We start from the raw sequence: 25,628 nt of genomic DNA on the forward strand, positions 1-25,628 counted from the left end.
CGCGAGAACTCTTGTGAAACGTCAGACGACCTTTGGCACAGTTCTGTCTCTGCATCTTTGAAGAACAAGCAACAACAAGAGTCCAAGATGAACAGAGCTCTGAGCAAAACAAACCTGAGACACTTGGTAAGTGTATGACAGTTACAATTTAACAACCTGCATAGATATTGTGTTGATCTGTAATAGCATAGTGACATGAAAAACGTCAGTTATCTGACTTGTTTCTTGCAGCAGCTGCTAGCTGGCCAGTTGTCCAGCTAATTTAGCCACACAAGTCACGATCTTCTTGCAAACCGTGGTGATATTTTCAATTAACAGCAACGTGGCAGCGTTAGTTGCCTTATTCTGACATTAACTTTACATATATACATTGTTCAAAGACACTTGATATAGTTACAAGGTAACAGTGTTTTTGTTTTTGAGCTAATGCTAGCTGGTGTTAGCATAGCTAGCGCAGTGGTTATGAAACCTCGTAAACTAAAGTTATGAAACTGTTCCATTGTCATTGACGCTGAAGGTGTTTACAAAGTGTTACCAAGAGTATGTAACATCCCGTGAGATATATTCCAGTATTTAATAAGATTGCAGGTCGGTATTTTATGTTTTTTCTCTATTTTCTTGACTTTGAATGACCTGCAATAACAGATAATATTCAGTCATGTCCAGATGAAGCTGGTATCATCCTGTTTGGTTGTGACAGAACCTGATTCTGCTGTTTCAGAGGTTGCATTGCAGATTGTTTGCCCACTAACCTACGTGTACAACTCCCCTCACACAAAAATTCGATTCACATTTGCACATATAAGCTGAGACTGCGTGTATAGTATGCCTTAACCAGGGTACAACTCTTGATTAGTAAAGCGAACACTGTTTGATCAAATAGATCAGAGAGCTGGACAATATGACAATACAAGCAAATTAATATCCTGGGATGTATTCCAGTAAGTGGTTTTAATCGCTTTTCAATCTTCAGCTATATTTTTCATCTTCAATTGCTGCCCCCTGTGTTTTGTCCTCGTCAGATTAAAATTGAGTAAATATATAAAGGTATTCAAAATGCAATGTACAGCTTAATATACATTAAGATGCAACCACTTTATCAGCCATTAAATAAATTAAAGTCTGGTAGATGACGAATTAATGGTCTACACTGAATACAACTTTATTGTGCTAACTTATTGACACTTTTCTCAACTCCAACTCAGTCTCCATCATTGCTGCTGTCTTGTTTTTTTTTTTTAAAGATTTTGTGTACAGTAGGCATACACACGCATTAAAGTTTCCACCTCCTCTGGATGAAAATAGAAGCTCTGCCTTTTATTTACCTGTTGCCATAGTGAATTGTAGTATCAGAGCTCCTTTGATGGTGGCTTTTTCCAGTCACCACTCACATGCTTGTGAACACATTCAGAGTTGATTGAACAAACTCTGATCAGCTGTCCTGGAACTGAAAACTCAGCGTTTTCCATTTCTGAACTCAGAGTTCAGGGTTAGGCTTAGTGTTTGTTAAACCTGCTTTATGGAATAGACCCCTGGACATCCTCATACGAACATGCAAATGTTATCATGGATCCCAGTAGGGCTGCAACTAATGATTATTTTCATTATTGATAATATGTTGTTTATTATTTGGTTTAGTTAGTTACTTGTTTGATCTATAAAATGTCAGAAAATGGTGTAAAATGCTGATCACTGTTTCCCAGAGCCCAAGGTGACATCCTCCTATGTTTTGTTTTGTCCAGTCAAACAGTCAACGATATGCAGTTTATTATCAAAGAAACCAGAAAATATTCATTTGCATTATATTAAACAAGTTTTTAACTTTTTTTTTCTTAAAAAATGACTAAAAACAATTATTCAATTAAGTGCTGGTTAATTATCTGCTGATTGATTAATTGATTAACTGACTAATTGTTGCAGCTCAGAAATCATTAGTAAGTTTAATATAGAAATTGATTGTTTTGATAATTAAGTTAACAATATGTCTTAAGGTTAAGTGAACATGATTACAGTGTAAAATATTTGATACATTGCCCAACTTAAGTCTGAGAATGTTGTGAACAATGTCTTCATAACCTGTCTCAAATATGACAGCTTATCTAACAGGCAACACCACCAAACAGACATGTCTTGTATACTGACTGAGATGTTGACATTTTCTCCAACAGACTGGTCTCCTCAAAAGGTTTCAGAGCACCTTGGTGGTTGCGGAGCACAACAATGAAAAACTGACCCCTATTACACTCAATACCATCACTGCCGCTAACAAGTTGGGTGGTGACGTGTCTTGTCTGGTTGCAGGAACAAACTGTGCAAAGGTAGGAAAAGCTTTTGAGACTGACCTGCTTGAGGGCTTGCCAGATTTGTGATATTATTTCAAAGTTATTTCGGCTGTTAAGAGTAAGAGTAGTAAGTTTGCTTGTCCTTTCACCACCTTTCATTTGACCAGATGCATGTCACTGCTACATATGGTTAATTAAAACACTGAATAGCAATTGTTGTAGCATAATAAACATGTACATGAAGATATTAGAATGGCATCAGTGCAGTAGCCTGGATACATCATGTGGTTTTCTGTCTTCTCAGGTTGTAGAGGAAATCAGCAAAGTACAGGGTGTGAAGAAGGTTCTGGTGGTTCAAAATGATTGTTTCAAAGGTGCTCTTCCAGGTATGTAACACAAAAGCAAGCTGATTAAACTTGTAGTCACTCAGCAAAGATATACTGAGCATGTTTAATATTGAGCATGTTATAATATTTAATGTTAATAGCTGTTTTAGCAATAACCTGCTTCAAGTTTGAAATTTCAAATTTTGGGCATATTTACAGCTGCTCATGTTGGGGATGTGGCTTGCTTTGGGGCATATGAACAGTACTCACTGAACGATTGTTTGTCACTTGATTTCATATTTGAGTTTGGTTTTAGTTCACATGTTTATGGTGGCTTGAACCTGTTGGCATGAGCTGACTTTCTGACCTTCAGGCCACCTGATTTTTTTTTTTTTTTTTTTTTTTTTTGCTTTGGCTTACTTGGTAAAAAACAACCCGGCTGCTCTCTTGTTCCACAGAGGAGTTGACTCCACTCATCTTGGCAACACAAAAGCAATTCAACTTCACCCACATCTGTGCTGGTGCATCTGCCTTTGGAAAGGTGAGGCACAGACAAGAGCAGTGCCTGTGTAGTTGGCATTGATATATCTAGAAATGCCTTTATATTCTACATTAGTTTCTGTTCCACCGCATGCCTAGAATTATTCTGAAATGTCAAAATCAATTTAAGTGTTGATCTTGACTACATTTTTGCCAAATTTCCAACAATCCACCAAACTCTTTGTACCCATTATTATGTTAGCCGACAATATTTTATCAGCTATCAACTACAACCCTTGTTTCTTCTTTTTATTCTTTAAATCCTCATGTAAGATCTCTGCATATTTTCATGTTCATTCATCATTTTGTTCTGCAGAACCTGCTTCCCAGAGTGGCCGCCAAGCTAGATGTTGCCCCAGTTTCAGATATTATTGAAATCAAGTCTCCAGATACTTTTGTCAGAACCATCTATGCTGGTAAGCCTTGTTATTATATTATAATATAGAGACAATTGAGGTTTTTTCATAATTCTTGACTATTATTGATACTCTTCAGTAGAAACATTACAGAATCATTTTAACTGCATTTGTGACAGACTTCAATTATACAAACACAGCTATAACTTAAAACACTGCTCAGTTTTTGCAGCAGGATTTTGCTCTGTCAGATTTGCATTGCTACTTTTTTAATAATATGTATATTATATAGGAAATGCTCTCAGCACTGTGAAATGTAATGAGGCCGTCAAGGTCTTCACCGTCAGAGGAACGTCCTTCGAGGCAGCTTCAACAGAGGGAGGAAGTGCTGCATCAGAAGATGGTACAGTAGCTTACTGATTCATCCAGAGAGCACTGTTACAGTAAATGTTAAGAAATGACCTCATATTATGGATGTTAAAGCCACATTTGACGTTGTTTTATAGTATAAAAAAATAACGATACAGTACTTCTACAAATGTTATTTGTTTATCATTACCAATATATATGTTTTTGATACAATTATCTTACTTGTCATTGGTGATCCTCTGATCTGCAGTGGCTGCTTCTTCTCCCGCCGGACTTTCTGAATGGCTGGAACAAAGTCTGACAAAGAGTGACCGTCCAGAGTTGACCAGCGCCAAGGTTGTGGTGTCAGGAGGTGTGAAATCTCATTGTGTTGAATTACAAGTTATGGCCAAAGCAACGTCACAGTGTCAATGTCAGACTTTCTGAAATATTAATTTGTTTGCAATGCTATATTCTTTGTATTTTGTGCATTGCTCTACTACAGGTTGGACTGTATCTTTTACACTAGAACAATCTAAATCTGCTAATTATCCTATTTTGTAGACTTGGGGTCGGGGTTGTGTGTTTCTTCATGTGTGCTTGTCGTTTTCTTTTCCCAGGAAGGGGCTTGAAGAGTGGAGATAACTTCAAGCTGCTCTATGACCTTGCTGACAAAATGAATGCTGCAGGTTAGACACTAGTAGTATGGGAACATCATTTTGTATTATTGATTACCGGTGTGCTTGTTTTTTTTTACTTATATGTTAATATATATATATATTTTTTTACAGTTGGTGCATCCAGAGCTGCAGTGGATGCTGGGTACGTCCCAAATGATTTGCAGGTTGGACAGACAGGCAAGATTGTAGCACCGGTAAGTTGTTCCTTTTTGTAAATATATCAAATGAAGAAAATTAAAATGGAACATTTTCAAACAGCAAAATGTGAATAGTTGCATTGAAAAACATGTTTAAAGACAGACAACACTCGAGCTCAATTACAATGAAAGAGTGCACAGATCCGTTGCTCTTGATAAATGCCAGTTTGCCTTTACACAGCAAGCTTGCAATTCAGTATGATCAGCTCTGACCTGTAAAAAGGTTAACTTCCCATTATGTGAGTCAGCGAGGTTACCCCAGCTATGATTATCCACACATTAGGCCCTACAAAATGTACTTGATGGCACATTTAGGGCCCTAAATGATTTAGCTGATCCATTAAAGCAGAGTGCACGGGATGTCTGGTCAAAGGCTCAGACCAGGCCAGACTGTCCAAATTGAATTTTCCAAATGTTATGACAAGCTTGTCGAATTTGGCTAAGTTAATTAAATATAATTAAAATTCGGCTTGTCTTTTTCACCTACCAATCTAAAAATGTTAAGTATATTTAATCAAATGAAGGATTAACATGTTTATAACATGTATGCTTGTAAAGTAATACATTTTCTATGCTGATGAAAATATAATTTATCACTAAATTTAGTGGAATCACGGTTTAAAGACATCTGACTGTGATGTTTACAGATGGTTATTCTGTTCACAAAACTGTCAGATGTTGCAGCTGAGTAGATGTGTCAGTTTTAAGAAACAGTTTGGCAGTATTGGACCATAGTTATAAAATGATCATAAAAACAACAATCTTTTCCCCTGTTAAATGATTATTAAAGGTTAAATATGCTGCTACACTGTATGTAAAGAAGACACTAGATAACCCACACAAATATAAAGTGTCTTAAGGTATTTTAGTGAAAGATTTGACCAGTTGGAATGACAAAAAGCACTTTGCTTGGACTGCCCTGTATTAGTTCTTATAATCACATGGGGGAAACTTAATGCTCTCTAAATTGTTAATGTAAGAATGCCAAATAGCAGATTTAGCGGTTATTGTCTGGTTTTTATGGCTATAGAGTGCTTTATACATTTTCTGAGATACCATTGTGCTCATTCTCTGCTCCTCTGACACTTAAGCTGCAACATTAAATGAACACTGAAATATTCATATGGCAGTGCATTAAACTGAGAGCCAGAGATGGGTTTTCCCAGCGGGTTTGTGGAGATGCGAGGACGGCTGACCCTTTGTGCACTCACCCCAGAATGCTCTAATAGATTACACGGCCATGGTCATTATACCATCAGTCAGCTCTGCTGTACCACAGTTCTGAGGTGTACTTTTCCAAGGGCCTGACTTTAAACTTCATGTTTACAAGCAAGTAATACTTGTCTGGTTGTTCTGTTCATGTCCACAGGAGTTGTACATCGCTGTTGGTATCTCTGGAGCTATTCAGCACCTGGCTGGAATGAAAGATAGCAAGGTAAGCAAGTTTGGTCACAGATATTTGTGTAAACTTTGTAAAAACAGATGTTGCCTTGCTATAAAGGCCATTGGTGCTACATGAAGTTAAAATTTAAGGTTGTATGCGCTGCCTGCATCTACACATGAAGTGCAAACAGCACCCACAAACCCAATAACTCGGGTAATCACACCCTTTGCCACGTTTAGATGTAGTTGTATTGTTTACCATTAAGAACCAAATGTTTTGCTATTCTTGGAGAATGTTTCAAACTAAAAAACTTCACATTTCTGTGACATTCTGCATTAAGTCTAACTTCTATTTTTGTTTGGACAATCTGTGTTTTTTGCTAAGCAGAAGACAAAGAGCAGTTAAGCTAACATTTGAGGCAGTTTGTTCATTATTTTATTGTGTATGAGGTATTAAACATGTTCTTTTTTTTATTCAGACTATTGTTGCTATCAACAAGGACCCAGAGGCTCCGATTTTCCAGGTGGCTGACTATGGCTTGGTAGCTGATCTTTTCAAGGTGAGCGTCTGCGATTGATATAGCACACTTATGTCACTATGATCCTACAAGAGGAAACAATAACAAAGCAGTGAGGCCAAAACACCACACAAGCACTTATTCTATGGACTTGTACTGTATGTTTTGATAGCGAAGAGTCCAGAGTGACAGTCAGAAGATAACATTTGCTTTCTCGCTGATAAATTTTGCACGATGCCTTATTCCACCTAATGGAAATGTGCAACTGTTAAATTATTAAGGTCTTGAATTAATCAGAGGATAGTTGTGGCCGGAGCTTGCTGCTACAAGAGAAACACATTAGCATCTCAGACTATATAAGAAGTGATCAAATAGTTATTTAAAAGACGGCTGCAGTTATGTACTCAGCTTCTACTTGCCAAGGCCTTTTACACGCCTAGTTGCTTTCTTGTGTTTAGCTGGTACTCAGAGATAGTGAGCCAGGCATGTTGGCATGACTAACACTTGAGTCCAGTGCTGCTTGTGAAAGGCTAGTAGGTTATATTTTCATGTGTGTCCTGTTGGTTATGTTTTATTTAGCCCCTCAGTAGTGCCTGAGCAGCCCAGGTGTCCTGACAAACTCTGTAGAAGTGATTAGTAATAATAGCTAGTGGCAGCAGAGTTGTGACCTACTGGGCGAGATCATCTTACATGTGATCACTCCTCAGATAGCTGATTAAAATGGATGGGCTTTCTACTTTTTCCCCCAAATGGACAAGTGATACCTCGGACTAACTCAGGCAGTGACTGATGACTCAGTTCTGAAGTTGCTTGACTCAGAAAGAAAAGCATTTGAATAATTTTCATATTTACTACAAAAGCTTTCGGAATTTGTCTTCTTTAAAACTACATGGCCGGCGTTATCAGTATGTTTGTTTACAAGCCAGATGCCTCCCTTGTAGAGTCTCGCTCTGCATTCATCAACCTCGCAAACACTGTGATAAATGTCTGTTTGCTCACAGCCAGCTGCGGCCTTGATAAATCTCAGATGAAAGACCGTGCGCTCATTTATACCATAAGCAGCAGCATGCATGATATTTGTGTAATAAACTCATCAATCTTTATTTTATGGAATAAGCTGGGGATGAAAATGTCAGGCGCCGGCAAACATTAATCCCTGCATGTAAAGCCTGGAAATATTTCAAGTGGTTGCAGCACTTATTAATGCAGACTAGAAATGGCTTCAACTTCAATTTTGTGCTTAAATGATTTCCTCAGTGTTTCTAGGTTTAGTTAACCAGTGATTCATTTAAAAGTACACTGGAGCATTTACAAACATGTAGTTTGAGTTTTAAACTATGCAGCAAATACACTTAAAAGTGTAAAAAACACTTAGTTAAAAGTGATTTTTGGCCAAATTTTCTATTCAAGTCTGTTCTGTTTTCTCTTCAGGCTGTTCCTGAGATGACTGAAGCCCTGAGCAAGTGAGGAAGAACAAAGCATCACCAAGCTTCTATCGTACATCGGCGGCCTACAACAAGAAGAATTCAGAGAGTGACCACAGGAACCCACAGCCTTGCCTTAACAGATTTTATGAAGCTGCAAACATCTGTGTGCATAAATAACTTCACTGTCGAAATCTTCTCTCTGGCTGGCATCAGAACATTCTTAATTTAGAAATAAATGCCAGTTTTTATATACACAAGTGTTAAATGTCAACAAATTGTACTAAGTTGTACTTGCCTTTTGGGAGGAGGTTATTTATATTCCTCCAGTAGTACAGTTGTAATTTGCATTATACTTTCAGGTACAGTAAAGGCCGTGTTTGGGAACACTCAATTTGTCTCGTGAACTCTTTCTGTTAGACTGTGAGATGTTAATCGTTCATGTTAAGCTAGAGGATGTGTACTTTTCTGATGCTCTTGGAAAATAATGTATTAAATTGACAACTCTCATTCTCATTTTGCCATGTTTTCCCTTTATTGGGTTTCCTCTGCAATGCCCTCTCTCCATGATCAAGATAGAAAATACCTGTTGACAATACAATAAACAGGGTTAGTTTGCGATATTTAAGAGGCAAATCTTGAAGGTTCATGCTATGATAATTTTCTTTCCGAGTTACATTTTTATAGTAGCCCCACTTAGAGTCCCTCATTATTTTTGGCTGTGATATAATGATCGTACCCATCCTGATATATTTACACAGCTTCCAAACCCAAAAGTCATAAAAATACAATATTTTAGACCTGAATGATAGGAAATCCATCATGTGCAGGCAGATTTTCAGTTAAATTGGTGTGTTTGGGGAAATTCTGTGGTTTTCAAATCTCAGTAAACACTGACTCAGCTGGGCTTGGTCAGATTCCAGTCATGGCACCTGGACAAAAACTCTTGAATCATCCACCAGTTGAAGGTTTGCCACACTCGTTACACCCATAGAATTTAGATAAAAATGTTAACATTGCTAAAATAGAAAGACAAAGATTAGAAATAAGTCGAGATCACAACGTAGCATCTCAACACTGATCCAATGTACCCTGCAGCAGTCCTGTCAAAGAGGACTGTTCTTTGTGAGTTTGGAGACTGATTAACAAAATAGTTGATACACCTGCAAGTGTGGTAAATCCATGCCTTATAGCTTTGGGGGGACTGGTACACAGTTTGTGGCTCTCCTATAAATGATCTCATCAGTCCAGCATCTCTAATTCCTACAAAGTGTATCAGAGGAACTAAGCCCTCAGCACCAACCTCTTCCTGGATACACATCCTTAGAAATCGAACCACAACCTAACGCATCAAGAGCCAGATTTTCTGCACAGACCAGTTGTCTCAGGATTTTGGGCGTGAGCCCTGTTGCTGGTTTCTTTTGGTAAAATTTTTCATAAAACTCAAAAAGTGTCTTTGTGAGTGTCAATTCCTGATAAGTGGTGCCTGATTCTGTCCTCCATGCCCCCTGTGTGTGTACTGCTCCAGCAAGTTCATCAGTACAAAGAGGATGACAGACATACGGTTCATGTGCCAGTGACTCCCAGCAACTCGGGAGTTTAGTAGAATGTTAATTTTTGCGGTTGATTTGAAGAGCATGTCCTGCAAATTCCCTGGTGTCAGGCACTGTCTTATGTCTCTGACAGACGGTTGACTGGGGCATCCACTGGCTCCATCATCCTGTACTTCTCCTCTAGAAGAGGCTCATTGCCCTGCAGATGGATGAGGGGTTTGGCGTGCAACCCAACTCGGCTCTCCTGGTTCCTTTTGTTGTAGATGTTTAGCCTGTGCTCCAGCTCAGGACTGGTTTTAGTGGAACCTGTTGGGCTTGGAGGTTTGAGATTGACAGGGTCCAGGCCCTTCTGGGTGAGACAAGAGTCCTCGGTCAGAGAGGAGAGCAGCTCCTGCACCACAGTGCAGGGACTCCCTCGTGGCTGAGTGCCCAGGGCCAGGGGGCTGCTGTAAGGTGGAGGGTAGCAGCGCTGGTCACTGTAGTCTGTGGAGGTGGAGGCCTCACGCACTGTGGAGCTGCAGTCCGTGGTGGAGCCCAACGTGTGGCTGCTGATGCTGTGCTGCCGGCCGCTGAAGCTGGTGCGGGACACCGTGGTCGTGGAGGCTTCGCTGACCGAGCTGCCGGTTCGCTGCAGACGGCTAGACGACACCGCGTCAGCACTCACCAGAGAAGAGGGAAGCTGGCTGGGGTTGTTAGGCAGGTGCACGTCTATAGCTGCTGTGGTGATGACACGTGCAGCAGGGTCTGGGATCCCCATGTCTACAAGAAAACCACATATAATATACAGTATATGGCCTTGAAATAATGTGGTGCTAGATATACTGTGAGAACAAAGTGAGGTAGGATCTTGTTGATGCTCACCGCTACTTGGCTCACTGTAATACTGGCTGATGTAGTTGTTCATATCATCTTGGCCATGATGATCTGAAGAGAATAAAAATGGCAACATAATGTACTTTCTCTCAGACCCAATAAAAGTGAATTATGGTGCTCTTCTAGACCACTGGGTTTATATTCCCACTGTATGTGTAGCTTTTTGAGTTATTTAGAATCCATTAAGCCTGGTTACAGTTAGATAACAGAAAGGTCAAAGTACTATTTTCATTTCAATTAATCATTGAATCTGTAAAATGTAAAAAGAAAATAGTGCAAAATGTTTATTACGTGTTCCCAGAGCCTAAGATCTTCAAATTGTGTTTTTTGCCCAGATGTATTCAATTTAAAATGATATAAAACCAAAAATGTATATTTGAGAAGGTGGAATGAGAAACTCTTTTGCATTTTTTGTTTGATAAATTATTTAAAAGACTTAACAAATCATTAAAATTGTGATGAGCATCCATTAATGAACAAATATTTAAAAAAGAGCAGCTCTTGGTGTGAATGTGTTTCATAGATCCTAAATCAGCCCAAGTGTTTCTTTGTGGTGACCGCTGGCTTATATTAATTTATGTTTGGGCTTCACATATTAATTTCATGTCTGTCCCAAGATGAGGCCACTCATTGTTCAGCCTACAATGTGACAGGGACTATCTCCAGATGATCAATAACACATGAGTGTATGAGGAGCAGGTCCAGTTAAAAGGATGTCTGACTAGAAACACCACAGCTCAGACGTATTGCAGGTCGCACTATGATTTATAGCTTTGATAAAGGAAAAGCCTTAATGTTTTGAGCCCTGACATCACCTGCACTGACAGCGCTTTGTTGCGCTAAGTCGTGTAAGTTATGACCTGTCACTGTGTGAGAGGTTTATAGTCCATCTAGGTGTCGTGCCAGAATTTTGATGTGGACTCAAAGACAAATGTTTTTGAGAAGAGGATGCCAACACCATGCCTGTGTTTGATGTCCACCATTAATAAAGTGTCCCATCCTCCAGCAGGAAGCATGAGATAAGTGACAGGTTTTTAACTATTTGCAGGGGTTTGGGTGTTTGCTGTAAGATTTTCTGCTTATTTTTAATTTTTGCTGCTTTCAGTAACCATAAAGGTCTTTAACCTTTATATAACTAGCCTCTATGTACCAGTTGTTGCGTTACTTCTAACAGATCAGTGTTGCTGTGAAAGGAGGCAAAGGATTTCTAATTCCTGCCAGCCCAAAGGATTTAAAGCAGCAAACCTACTTCTCTGACATCTACACCACTTGCCTGGCCAAGTCTCAAGGCACTGAGGACATCTCTACATTCAACCTTCCACTTAGCATGGAGACGATTAACATAGAAAGCACAGTCTGAAATCCCTCTTGTGCACAGAGGTCCATGGTAGCCTGTTATACAAAGGAGCTGGGTGTTCCAGACGGTTACCTGCGGGCCCCCCGGGCTCTCTAGCTTTAGCCGGCCCATGATGCTCGGAGGCCCCAGGGGCCAGTCCATCCACCTCATGGAAACTGCTGCTCTGTTTACCCCACATATGGTGGATCTGCATGGCTGCTTCACGTTCTGCTACCAGATCCAGGTCCTGCTGGGCCAGGTGGGCCCTCAGCTGCCTGATTTCAAACTGAAAGAGGAGAGGGAGAAATGGGAGAACTGGTCAGTCATTCAAACTAACAACACTAACAACAACATATTATATTCTCCATGCTAATATCCCATCCCCTTTTGTGCAAGCATCTTATTTGCATATTAGCTTAGCTGACCTTTGACTGTACAACACAGTGTGCATATACCAAACTGCGCATTTCAAACCTCAATGGTTGCACTGAATAACTCTCAGACATACTGTGGACATTTTTCTCCTCTTTTGGGTTGACATCTGAAAAATAGAGAGCACTGAGTGGGTGTGCTCTCAGTTACACTTATAAACTTATACTTTAGCTGAGTAATGTCACTTTTAATCAATAATAGAACTATGATTATTAAATTTGCGATGAGTCAATAGATTTCTTTGAGTTGATGCACAGTGCTGGCAATCTGATATCCACAGGACTGCTGTAAAAAGTATTATCTAGTGATGAATGGGATCAATTTTGCAGGCATCTCTTACGCCTTTTTGAGTACAGCCTTTGTTATTTTTTCTTGCATAGCACGTTGCTGCCCTCTGCTGGTAAGAGGCAGCTATAAATTGTGCTAGAAGTAGGTATGAGGTATGAAACTGATAAGTGAACATACTGCTTGTTCCTGGCAGATCTGAGTGAGACGGTCGAGCTGTTCCTCTCTCACTGCCTTGGCCTTCTCATACTGCTGGATCTCCAGCTCCATCTCCACCTTCACTTGCAGCACGTAGGCTGGAACAAGAGGGCATAAAATAAAGTCAGTTCTCCTACAAAAGAAATATTCAATCTTGTGCCTGCTGGTTTTAATTCTAACTAAATGCTGCATTGATTTTATGACTCCCCACAGAGTTTTAAAAAACTGGATCTTGTAATAGTGTATTTCTGTACATACTGTTTCTAAATATCGAAGTCAACCACTGTTTTTTTGAAATAAAAGCCTGCATATTCTTCACATTCATGGGTATATGACTGGAGACTGCTGCCAACAAACATAACAGTACAGTACAGTACAATATCCCTGCAAACAATGCTACTTCTCTGAGGCTTACAGTGTTGAGAAAATATCTGTTTTTGTTGGCTGTTTTTGGCCATGGTTTGCGGTGGTGTTGTATTATATTGTATTATATTGCAATATGTTAATGGTTCATCTTTAGGGTGGTTAGAACAAAAGGTGACAACACACTTCAAACTGTTTACAGTCTCACGATTCAGATTAAAATGGTTAACCGGGTGAAATAAAACCATTGTAAATGACTTAATCTATTTTTAGTTTTTTATTTCCATGGAAACTATTGAAATAATGAGAATGTTTTCGCACACTAAACATTTGGTGTAGTCCATGTCGGACCCTTAACAGGATAAGTAGGTACAAACAATGGATGGAGTGATAATCCATTTTGCTCACACTCACAAATCATCATTTTCAACATGTACTGTACAGTATACTAACAAACCACAAGGGGGAGCAACATTGTTAAAAAAAAGGATTATTTCCAACAAATAATATGCTTTGCGAACACATATTGTTCAAATAGTTTGCCTTTTCCAGCTGCTGTGAGACCATTATAACCATAAGTTCATCAGGGCAGATGCTGTCCTACCATCAATCCTCATAAAAAAAAAGAAAAAACAAGGGAAAAGATAATTGAGTGAACAAGCTCAAGATTGAATGTAGCTGATGCTGCAGAGAGTACACTGCAGTATCTATCTCTGTGACCTGACAGTAAAGGACATGACGCAGGGGACATCAGCCCCTGGCCCCTCCCAGCCTCACCATCAATGATCCTCTTGACCCTCCAGATGCGCAGTGTGATGATGAGACCGATAGCGTCCCAGGGGCTGCTGGGGCCGTTGGCCACTGTGGAGGCCACCATGGGGGCCAGAGAGAGGACGATGACAGCTCCATCAAACACCTGAGAAAATACACACACACACACACACACACACACACACACACACACACACACACACACACACACACACACCCACATCAGGTTACTGTTGTGTCTGAAGCTTCCACTGTGGCCACACTGAGGTATGACATTGAGGGAATGACACTGCGGTGAAAGGGGCCCCCGAGGGACTAATAGTGACTAATAGGACCTTTGGGAGCTTACCTCTACTTTGTTCTCTATGTAATCCCATATCCCCAACACCACGATCCTGAACACGGTCTGAGACAGACAGAGGGACAGAGATGGAGACAGAGAGCAGGTTACACACCAGATAAATTGGAAGAAAACAAGGACAGCTAAACTGAAGCACTGAGGGAGACTGGATGATAGAGGCAGAGCACGCTGGGTAGTAACTCCCAATAAAAACCTGGAAGTCTCAGTAAATGGCGTTTGCTATTGCAATTTACATTTCTTTCATTCCTCCACTGGTAATTCATCAATGACATCATATTCATACACATCAGAGCCTGCACGATAGTATTTCATCCAAACAATCACAGACACTGCATTTAGCTCATTCTGCTGACGCAGCGGGGGCTACAGAGGGCAAACAATACTCCCTTTCTCTCTGTTCCTCTTTTGCCATCCCCTAACCTCCCCATCCTCATTTCAGATATTCGAGATTGCACTAGAGCAGAAACCAGTCGACCTGCTGTTTTCACTGCTTCAATGTATCACTGAGGGGTTGCTTTTACTGATATAAGTAAACCTCCAGCTACACAAAGTTAGCTGGAGGTTTACTAAGACAAATGTGGCTGACTATAAAGAAAATAGTAATTGATACGTCACACTTGAGGCACTGAAATTATTTAAAACTAGTGGCACAGAAAAGCCCCATCTGCATTTTAAAGTGACTGTGCTGCTGATCAATCGAATAACCTAAGAGGGACCAGCTTTAATAAGATTTAGGCCCATTTTTCTTGTATGATTTTTAGTCTTTCAGTTACGTACACTATCAGTGGCTCACCTTTACTAATCACTATCTAATCATGCAGGAACAGGGGGCACAGAACGCTTCATGGTGTTGTTAGTATTCTAATGAGAATCTGTGGGTGTACTTCACTGGCCCCACATACTGCACGACATAGCATTAATCGATAGGCTGCTGCATCAGCTGTAAGTGAAACTGTTTTTGAGTAGAGCAGGCAGGGGGGAAGATGGAGACTCACCTCAGTGAAGAACACAGAGAGGATAGCTAGGCTGATCCAGTGGATGATGCTGGCAAACTGGAATGCATTATTAACTGTAGGGATAAAACAGAATAACTGGTTACTTTAAAAAAAAAAAAAAAAAAAAAAAAAAAGGACAGCTAATGTGACATGAAGTAGTGAAAGATGGATTTGTTTGTTTCGTTATTGTTCCTAACAGTTGTTAGGTGCTGTACAACACAGACAAGGTGCAGTAAAGTGATAAAAATGGGGGCATTCATGCACACACATACATAAACGCACAGACAGAAGCATTAAGCAACATCATAAATATGAATCCACCAGATACAGTGCATGCATGTGTCTGCATCCTCCTGTCTATTCATCAGACTAATTGTGGACAGCCTCAAACAGAATTCGGCTGTCAGCTGAGGCATTTCTCTTCATGCGCCACCTCTCCTCCCATCTGTCTTTGTTTGCCATGTTCAGTGATCTGTCCATCAGTCCATTCATCTTTCTCCAGTCCACCCCCCACCTCCCCCCCAACACACACACACACACACTTACTTATCCACCAGCCAGCACTGTTGTATTGCCTGATTTCTTTGTCCGCTAATCTCCCTTCATGCATTTGTCTTACTTTTCCTTTGTCTGCCCCGTCTCATCAATCAGTCAGTCAGTAAGTAAGTCAGTCAGTCAGTCTCAGATTCAGATTCAGATACTGCTGAAGCACCATTGCTGCAACGCATGTTCTTCACTCTGATCTCTGACATCTAACAGGTCACAACCCCCTGACCTTCTACTTATGATAGATGAGGATGTCTCCAATGTGCCAGATGATGCGGATGAAGGTGACCCTGGGGTGACATCAGTCACACTGGTACTTCCGCCACCTGACATTTTGTGTTAATTGTGGAATACTAATAGGAAGGTTATATTCCCAAGACCATGACTGATCAGAGCCTAAGGTCATAGGATAGATCATCAGTGACACAAACTCACTGTACAGCAGATGCCTAAGACCAGGTAAGAAGTTAGTATTTACTCACATACAATACATATTGCACATCTATTTTTCCACAAACTATTCTGAATTATGTTACAATCAAAAATCATAAATCATAGCAGATTATAGTAGATTATAGTATAGTATAGTATTACCTTTTAATATCCACTGTTGTGTTAGAGACGGGAGCACTGTAGCACATTCACTACCAGTTCGCTTGTCTCTTTGGTCATTGTGGTTATATAATAATAATGATAATGTTCAGTCATAGAAATAATAAAGGTAAAATGCATGACAGAGTATACAACTGATATCTTGAAAATATGTTTTCACACTAAATTCAAAGCAATCCTGCAGTCCAATAATGTTATAAGTTCTTGAAAACTTGATCACCAAATTCAAAGCAAGAGTCTAATGATCAAAAGCAGTCTTTGTTTTAATTTAGAGAGACCACAGCCAAAGGTTAATGGTTAAAGGTCAAAAACATCTGATAATGATATATTGGCTGATTACACAAACTCATCACAAACATTTTTGATGAAGATATTTTTTTTTAAAGAAGTTTGACCACAACGTGACGTTTTGCAGCTGATAAATAAAGTCAGTTCTTTATGGTGGACAAACTATATAACTGAGAAATCTTTAATGAAAATAACCTCAAACATACCTTGGCATTTCTTTACTGTAATTTATTATAATTTACTGGCCGATATATATGTCAATAATATAGCATATTATCTTATAATACATTATAGGTGTGCTTCGATGTTGACTTTCTATATCACTATTATTTGCACTTATTTAAACCAACACTATTGAGGTTGTCTGCTGAATCTATGCATTGACAGACTGGCTTTGTATAAGTGGTAAACAATTGTGCTGAGAAGAATCAAAACCACAGCCGTATTATATTCTTAATCTCAGGTGACGTCACATTGTCTTTGTTTCCAGCACTCACACTGCAACAGCTTGGTGTCTACGAGCAGCTCCAGCGTCAGCAGCAACACCACCAGAATGACACAGGCCACCAGGAAACAGTTGAAGCCCGCCGACAACAGACAGACCTGCCACAGCGCTGCCCTTCGCCCACAGCACGGCTTCAGCCAGTTCGACCTGAACGGGGAGAGAGAGAGAGAGAGAGAGAGAGAGAGAGAGAGAGAGATTGAATGTGGTTAGAAGATCTATAGGGACAAAGATAAATGGTTCTTGTTGTGGTGTTATTTTAAAATGTAATACTGGTAGACAGCATGAATCTGACAGGCAGCAGGCAAGGTCAAATCAATAAAACCAAAGAAACGTCATGATACACAAAACATGAGGTGTGTTCAACCTTGACTTTGCTTTCCATCAGTTAATGCTCTTCTAAATATTTTTCAGCAGAGGGCACTATTCTGCATAAAAATCATTCAAAATGCAGAGCATGCATGCTGAAATTAATTTACACTCTTGAATTTAATGTGAAGCATAAATACATGTTCTGCTGGCACTGAGAAGACGTATTAGCATGAAGTAATTTTGTGTACAAATTTATGGTGTCTTTGCTTCTTTGCCCCTTTTCTCGTCTCCTCATTGCATTCTTGCCTTTTGGCAAACCTCCCTCTTCCCATTGGAAAGCTCTCCTTTTGTGCTATCATAAGCACTGTAGTGTACAGCCATTAGTTTGTTTGTGCCTATTTTTGGAAACAGATTACATGACATCTGTTGTACTCCACATTCACGCATTAAATAATTTGTTTTTGTCTCATCAGAACATGCTTGTATATGTAGCTCTATTAGATTTAACGTCTAAAATATCACAACGTTCACAAGATGTTCCATATCTCTACATAACACATCTATAGCCTTAAAGGATAATGGTCAAATAATAAGTTGGAATACATTTTTGCACAAAATGAAGACCCCATCACTTACATTTAAAGTACATTAGGGAGGGATCTCTTAATGACCAGTATGGACATAAGGAATGATTAGAGTAAGCAAAACCTCATTCAGTGTTCATATGGGCAACTGAAGTGAGGTTCTGGAGAAATTAGAGCCTCATGTGGTCAATTTCTCACCTTGCTGCTTCGCTGGGTGACAAGACAGGTCTCTGAGTGAAAACTGGCTACCTGAAGGGCTGGCTGAATACCCATCTGGGTGACTACCTGGTGTGCCAACAACCTGGCTGGTTGTTAGCTCACTGGATCTCCTGTTAGAGGTCTGGATGACTGCTAGCTAGCTGGCTGGCTGGCTGGCTGGCTGACCGCATGATGCAGTTCTCTTGGCATGACAGTGGAACTGCATGTGCACCATCTGGAGGGTGCAGCCATATACAGCCAAAAAGATGTTCACTTAACTGAAAGACAATGCCTTAATCTAGTTTTCCTCCTCCACCTTGCTATATTTTCCATTAGCTTGGAGTGTGCCGGTGTCCCTGGTGTGCGTGCTCCTTGTCTATAGGTAGGTTGTGCCTGAAGATGTGAGCATCAAACCTGCCTTAAATCCATCGCTTCTCTCCTCTTCAACTTCTCCCAATCAGAGACTCTGACTGACTGAGACTCCTGGGTTTTTATGGTCAATAAATAATGACAAATCTCCAAGAGGCACACAGGGTTTTCCCTTCCTGTCACAGCTCTTCCCTCCACACACACAATACTGAGATGCACTCTTAGAAAGCCAGACGCAAAAAGTAAAGTGTGTGTGTGTGTGTGTGTGTGTGTGTGTGTGCGCATGCATGAGGGGTGGCTGTCCTTTCTCGGAGGCAACACTGAGAAAGGCAGTATGTTCCCTTGAAAATAGCAGCTATCCGTTGTCACCTGTCCCCCACAGGAGGAAAGCTACGGGCAATGTCTGTCAGAGGACAAGAGAGGATGCAATTTATTCTACTCTCCTCTTGGTTCAGCTCAGAACGAAGGAAGCAAACACTGAGAGGAAGCGGGTGCAGGCAGTTCAAAGGCATTGGGACTCATCCAAAAGTGAACTGGAGAGAGAGCCAGACAGGAAGGAGGGGGAGTTGGAGAGGGAAGAATGAGAAAGAGAGAACAGAGAAAGATGCAGATTGGGTTAAAGGATAATTCTAGCTTATTATAACTTGGGACTTATTTTTGTAGTTATGGCCATCATTTCATTTGTTGATAATAGCATACTCATCAACTTAATTACAAGAATTTGGACGTGTTGTGAAGTCCAATAGGGATTATACAAGTTAAAACAAACCTCCAAGTTAACATCAAGACATAGGGCTGCAACTTGCAGTTATCTTTTATCATTTAGTCTATAAAATGTCAGAAAATAGTTTCTCATTACAGTTTCGTAAACAGCAATTATATGTGTTCAGATTTTTTTTTTTTTGCCCGACTCGCAGTCTAAAAATCCAAAGATATTCAGATTACTATCACATAAGACAAAGAACTGCAGCAAATCACCATATTCAAGAAGCTGTAAATAGTGAATGCTTGGTATTTTTGCTTGAAAAATTATTTCAATGACTACTCAATTATCAAAAGAGTTGCCAATTAATTTTCTGTCAATCAACTAACCAACTATTCAACTAATCATTTTGCCTCTATTTGGAGGAGAAAACAAAGGCAAACATTAAATCATCAATCAAACTATCCATTATAAAAATTCCTCAGATTAAAAATGGACTTACTGGTTCAACTGTGTCCTACTGTACTGTACTGTAGAGTTTTCCTGTACAATGAGGGGTTAGTTCTGACATTTTGGGCATGTTCCCTTGTGGTTTTACGGTCTATATAATAAATTGATGGCTTCTTTACAACCTCTTTGTTCAGCTGACTGTTTTTTGCCCCGTCGGTCTTTGTTGCAGCAATGCCCCCATGTTCCCAGATCTCAGCATTGACTTTGGCGAGCATATTGTTATCATAACTAACAGGAATGATGGCCAAAACTTTCAGGTGAAAAGAAAGAGAGGATCCTAGAGAGTGGAATCATTTGCAGCTGAACCTCCGGTATAGCAGATATTCACATCCTCTCCATCCTTCACCAAGGTCAGCAGAGGGGCTGGAGCTCAGCCACGCTGTGTCAGTGCTCTCCAAGAGTCTAACCAGTGCACTCAGCCCTCTGCAGCAACCTTCTGTACCAGTTGATGCCAACAGATTAGGAGCTCAACACCTGGGGTGACAAAGAGGTGGTGGAGGGTAATGGTATCATTAGCAGATACTATGGAGACTTTACTCAGCACCGATCTGTTCCCAAGGAACAATGTCAAACTCCATCTGCCAGTGGAGGAGAGCCAAGAGAAAGAAACATTTACCTAATGATACGCCTAACACACAGTCACCGGACATTTGTGGACCATTAGTTAAGAGATGGAATGAGCAGCACACAGAATACTCCACAAGACACCACACTTACCTTCAGGATTGAAAAGCATGATTTAACTCACACTGTGTGGAATAATAATTCATTCAGACCTCTCCCACAAGCCAGGCAGAAAAGGTATTAATTTAATAAACCTGTAAAGAAAAACCCTGTCTGGAAGCAGAGTAAATGGCAGTGATGGATTACTCCAAGCTCAGAAACTTAATTTTAGGGAAATCACTTTAAACCTTGAACGCTGAGGACCTGAAGTATTTATGAGGAAATGGGGCTGCTTCAGTGGTAGAGCAAGTGAAGGAAGAAAATCATCTCACTCTCTCAGGGTCACGGCAGGTTCGGATCGAATGGGCAATACCTCAAGGTTTGGTCATGCACGCGTATGTTTGCGTGCACGGGAAAACATCACAAACACAGACACACACACACTGTTAAGGGCATTGTGTGTGGAGGAAATGAGAGATGCAGGGTGGCGTGTGCTGTGGACAGGTTCATAAAGACATCAACAGGCCAGCGGCTGCAGTGGTAACACACTGAGGGAAGATCGAAGCGCACCCGACAGCAGCGCAGAGCGAAGGGATTAGATCATGAGACTGATCAATAGTGGCGTGAGATGGAAGTGGTGGCATGCTGTACATGATGCTGGCTGCAGCAGCTCTTGCAGCAGAATGGCCAGACAGAGCAGAGCGGACAAAGACATCAGGAAGAGTGACTGGCACAGAGGAAGGTGTCTGGTTGCTCTGTTGGGGTCCATTCACACAGGCTGGACAGAGCTTTGGCTCTAGCCTCAGCTAAGTAACTCTCACTGGGGTGGGGATGCTATCACAAGGAGAATCTCTTTCATTATACTGTCTCCTGTAATTGAAACAGGGTAAAATACAATGTAAACTCATTAGGTACAAGTTAAATGGAAATTAAATCAGAGAGGTGGTGCTCTGTTTGTGTGTGTTTGTGAGTTAAAAGATGGAGCGAGAGAGAGGTGGAAAATTCATTCAGAAGTAATGAGTGTGAAAGACTCTATAAACTTGTCTGAGGTATTGATTGTAACACACATACCTGTACACACACAGACAGGCACACACACACACACAAAAACAACGAACAACTGCAGACATGAACTGTTCCTTCAAAATGTTTGCAAAGGAAGGTCTAAAATGGTGTCACTCTGCACTGCTGTGCCAGGCCTCTGAATAATTCATCGCAACTCTTGATTGATGTCTTGATTGCACATTTACAATAGAACAACTTTGTACGGCAAAAAACTCCAGACCTGTGGCAATGGCAACTGCTACACAATTACATTTCCTCACAAAATAATGAATCATTCTATGAGTATAAAAAAATGAAGGCAGAGATTCAATCTCTACATGGTCAAGACTTAGATCACTGTGCCTGGCAGCCATTCATCTATTCAAGCACACCTGCGAATTATAGTTTTGTTCAAATGTGTTACATTAGTACACTTGTCCCAACCCCTTTGGCCTTTTGCTGTTAAAATTAATCAGTGTCTACTTGTGAGCCTGAATCACACTATTGAATCGGTTGTGTACAGTTCAAATTCAGACTGATATTCCCTACTCAGAAGGATTTTTAGAAGCTTGAATAAGTATAATGATCCAGATACTTTCTTAAACCTTTAAATCATCATTGGGAACCATTTCTTCAATATGTCTATTTTGTTATTTAAAATGTATAACTCAAATATTATTTTTATGTTAGTGATTATTTTGATGGACTCTATGTGGCAAACATCTCAGCAGTCAGTGTGAAACGTGAATGCTGGGGAGAAGCTTTTGAACTCAACATATCTTCTTTGAAGGTGTAAGGGGCAATAACAGATACTAATCTGGAAGCATTTTAAAATGATACAACTTGACTCAAATTTTCTGTCTCCTCTCAATTTCCCTTTCTGTACTGATAACTATACAGCCCTGTGGTTCCTCCAGTATGAAATTCAACCAATTCACACCAATCTGCTGCACTCAGCAGGCTCGGGCAGGGGAAAATGGACCACAACTGTGTGCCTGCAGGCTACTGAACAGCTAGAGGTTGGAGGACTTCATCCCATTCACGCTATTCAAGCTCTCTGTGTTACACTTACTCCTTAACTTACTTCATACACTTGAAGAGGCATTTCATTTAATCCCTGATAAATGCTTTTTTCTTCTGCTTCTGTTTCATGAGAGCACACAGGTGTGGCATCCGTCTAGATTGCTTGAAAATCAAGACAAACGGCAAAATCTTTTCCTGTGTAACCACTGCTGAGTCATCTGTGATATCCCAGCCTAAAGAAGCAAAGATGCTCTGAGAGTGGAAAACCAGCTAAGCAATAAATATGCTGAATAAAGTGATGTTATCATAGGTAATCAATTGTACATTTTAGAGCTTCCATGTCTCCTCACTATTAATCTCTTACAGTCTCATGCCTGGGGAATTAGCAAACACTTTTGCAGCGAATTAACAAATCAAATGAAAGGGGGTAATCAATTACAAATGCCAATTAATAAAGTTCAGGCTTTAGCCAGGCACTTGCATCCCATCTGCTCCATAATTAAACTTATGAATTCAGCTTTACCTTTCCTCTGGTTCCAACATTAAATATTGCCTCCTCTTCCCTTGCATCCTACAGTATGGTACAACCTAGCAGAGGGTACTCAAAGCTGGTCTTTGCCAGAGAAATGGGCCACAGATACTAAGCAAATGGAGATGGATGGGGCTCCATGTGCAGAGCAGCAGAGAAGCTGTCCCTGATAAATGGGTTTTCACCAGGACACTTGATCTCTCTTGCTCTCAGCCTAAAAAGCAATTTCACACTTTGCATGTCTGTGAATATTAACAAACCCTCAAACCCTGCACTCAAATGTCATCTATTGTGTCGCACATGGTGCCAGGCAAGAGAGCCAATTTGATGGAGAGGACTGTTCCTCTGTGTGTTTGAAATAGAGTCAGAGGGAGAAAAAAAGAGAAATCTTGCTCTCTTTTCAGACATCCATCAACACAGAACAGGTATAGTATGGCTCTGGTTCCAAAGCCCCGTGAAATATTGCTGATGTCAAGATTCATATTGGAATCTGGCAAGGTCCTTCAAAGCTTATTCTCCAGTCTAGAGTTTTGTAATTATTCCATCTTATTTCTAACTTGAGCATTATCAACCAGTTTGATGATGTGCAAGTTGACATACTGCTATATTGAGGCGTTGTAGTGAGTGAAAAGTGGCAAGAGAATTTAATTTCACCTGACATTGTATCAGCTAGCCACTGTGCTTGTCACTGCACAGCACTACGCAGGGTTAATCCCACACTGCTGTCCAACATGGACAGATATGACATTCATCAAATGGAGCCATTTCGTTGTGATCTGCAGCCAGCAGCTTTGTGAATGAAAGTGTGGAGGAGGGTCGTTTGCTCCCTACATCCTTCTCTTTATCCCCTCCGCCTCCTCTCTTCTCCAGTCAAAGCGGCAGGTTGACCCATATGAACCATCTGTCATTGCTGCAGTGCCTCACACCTCTCAGTCTGGCCCCTGGAGATCAACAGCATATGCTGCTGCTGCTGTGGGCAGCCAGCTGATCTGGGGATGATAACTCAGGAAAAGTGCAGGCTGTATATCCCAGGGTTCAGAGACTAAGGCCATGCAGAAGCCTGGGCTCCACCCAGTCTGGAGGTCACAATAACTGGTCTGGATTAAGGTAGAAGAAAACACACCACCTTGCTTCTTAACCTTTGTTAAAACCAGTAAAAATTTAATTGGTTTTATCTAAGTGTCTCATTAAAAAACTGCACAACTTTATCAATGCTGTCCTCCATCTGTGGCATATTCTGAATGATTGTAGAAGGAAGGTGATGGTAACATACATCTAAAACAAATTTTGGCAAAGTACAGGCAAATGAAAATAACCTCTGATTAAACAACATGATGAAATAGATGATTGGGATGCACACTCCTTTATGTTGCTATGATCACACTTTCCAAATTTTAACCAAAGTCGTAAATACTATTTTAATCATTTTGTGTGTGGCTTTGCATATTCCCAAACAGCAGTTCTAATTTAAACTACTTGACCTGGTAATTCTCTTTTTGTAACCCTTATTAAGGCAATGCTAAAGTGGTACTATTGAAAAAAAAAGAAGTATGACAGAATATGCAACTTCTTAGATTTTTTTTTTTACAACAATTCTGAAACATACAAAAAATTTACCCACTATGAAAAAAGCTGATTTTTGAAATAACACACTAATACAAATGAGACAATAATTAAGTGACCAAAGGTGTGTGTGAAATCACACCACCCTCGTCTTAGACCTTTAAGCAAGTTCTGGAGGAGATGGTGCAGCTAAAATCTATTAATAATTCCATCCAGCTCACAACTGCACAGAATCTGCAAGTCCTGCGTGTGCCCCTTGTAGTCCGCAAGAACATCCACCTCCTACATAATCGCCCACGTCTCCTGATAAAGAGTCATGAGCAGCTGCCATGCTTGACTAAATGCTCTCCTCTGGTGTGTATTCTTCTGCTCTTTTTTACCATATGGAAGAAAACAAAACCAAGGATGCATCATCAAAGATTTCAGCTCAGTTCACAAGTAATGACCCTTTTCTTATCCCATCTCTGACCATAAAGCTTGACCTGAACTTTTCTTTCACGTGTGTCCAACGCAAAATCAAATCATCACCAGAGATCAATACAAACCAAACAGCTATTTTTCATGATCAGATTTAAAACAGAATGCACCTGCTCCTGCACAGGATATAGTCACATCCTGAAAAGGGTATGACTAGTTGAAAGAATATCTCAGGAATGTAAGTCATTGTAGAAAACAATCTGTCCTGATAATCAGCAAAATCGCAGCACCAACACAACACCAGTAGCCACTGGGTTTACATTCTTGTACAAAATAATACACAAAAAACAAATATTTCCCTATGTAGAGTAGTCTATGCATTCTACTCAACACATCCCACCTTTGTGTCATTCCTCTGATGTTACACACATGAGTCACGAAGACAGCCAGAACCTGCGACAAGCTGGCTATGTTGTTTTTCCTAGAGTGCTTCCAAATGACAGATGTGAGTATGAAACTGCGATGACAGGTGTGTCTTGGAATG

The 25,628-nt window shown here is 40.4% G+C and overlaps 2 protein-coding genes across 4 annotated transcripts in view; one reads left to right on the forward strand and one right to left on the reverse strand.

The window, feature by feature from the left end:
* etfa (electron transfer flavoprotein subunit alpha) lies at positions 1 to 8,448 on the forward strand. Its single transcript, XM_044357087.1, has 12 exons — positions 1 to 126; positions 2,169 to 2,318; positions 2,587 to 2,668; positions 3,067 to 3,149; positions 3,465 to 3,564; positions 3,797 to 3,907; positions 4,124 to 4,225; positions 4,473 to 4,541; positions 4,644 to 4,726; positions 6,099 to 6,164; positions 6,592 to 6,672; positions 8,062 to 8,448. Exons 1-12 carry the CDS (start codon positions 88 to 90, stop codon positions 8,095 to 8,097), a joined length of 1,002 nt encoding a protein of 333 aa, XP_044213022.1. The 5' UTR covers positions 1 to 87; the 3' UTR covers positions 8,098 to 8,448.
* Positions 8,066 to 25,628, reverse strand: part of tmem266 (transmembrane protein 266) — a 27,790-nt gene continuing 10,227 nt past the window's right edge. For 2 of the 3 annotated variants that reach the window (XM_044357085.1, XM_044357086.1), the window contains exons 4-11: positions 17,165 to 17,319; positions 15,222 to 15,295; positions 14,215 to 14,271; positions 13,872 to 14,010; positions 12,714 to 12,829; positions 11,910 to 12,102; positions 10,469 to 10,531; positions 8,066 to 10,366 (exon numbers count right to left, since the gene is read on the reverse strand). In XM_044357085.1, the coding sequence (XP_044213020.1) occupies positions 9,726 to 10,366; positions 10,469 to 10,531; positions 11,910 to 12,102; positions 12,714 to 12,829; positions 13,872 to 14,010; positions 14,215 to 14,271; positions 15,222 to 15,295; positions 17,165 to 17,319 (1,438 nt within the window). In that variant the 3' untranslated portion in view covers positions 8,066 to 9,725. The remainder of the gene's footprint in view (positions 10,367 to 10,468; positions 10,532 to 11,909; positions 12,103 to 12,713; positions 12,830 to 13,871; positions 14,011 to 14,214; positions 14,272 to 15,221; positions 15,296 to 17,164; positions 17,320 to 25,628) is intronic. The other variant, XR_006404223.1, reaches the window with a different exon arrangement.

Source organism: Thunnus albacares, chromosome 7 (genome assembly GCF_914725855.1).
Source record: "Thunnus albacares chromosome 7, fThuAlb1.1, whole genome shotgun sequence".
In the NCBI taxonomy this organism is placed as follows: domain Eukaryota; kingdom Metazoa; phylum Chordata; class Actinopteri; order Scombriformes; family Scombridae; genus Thunnus; species Thunnus albacares.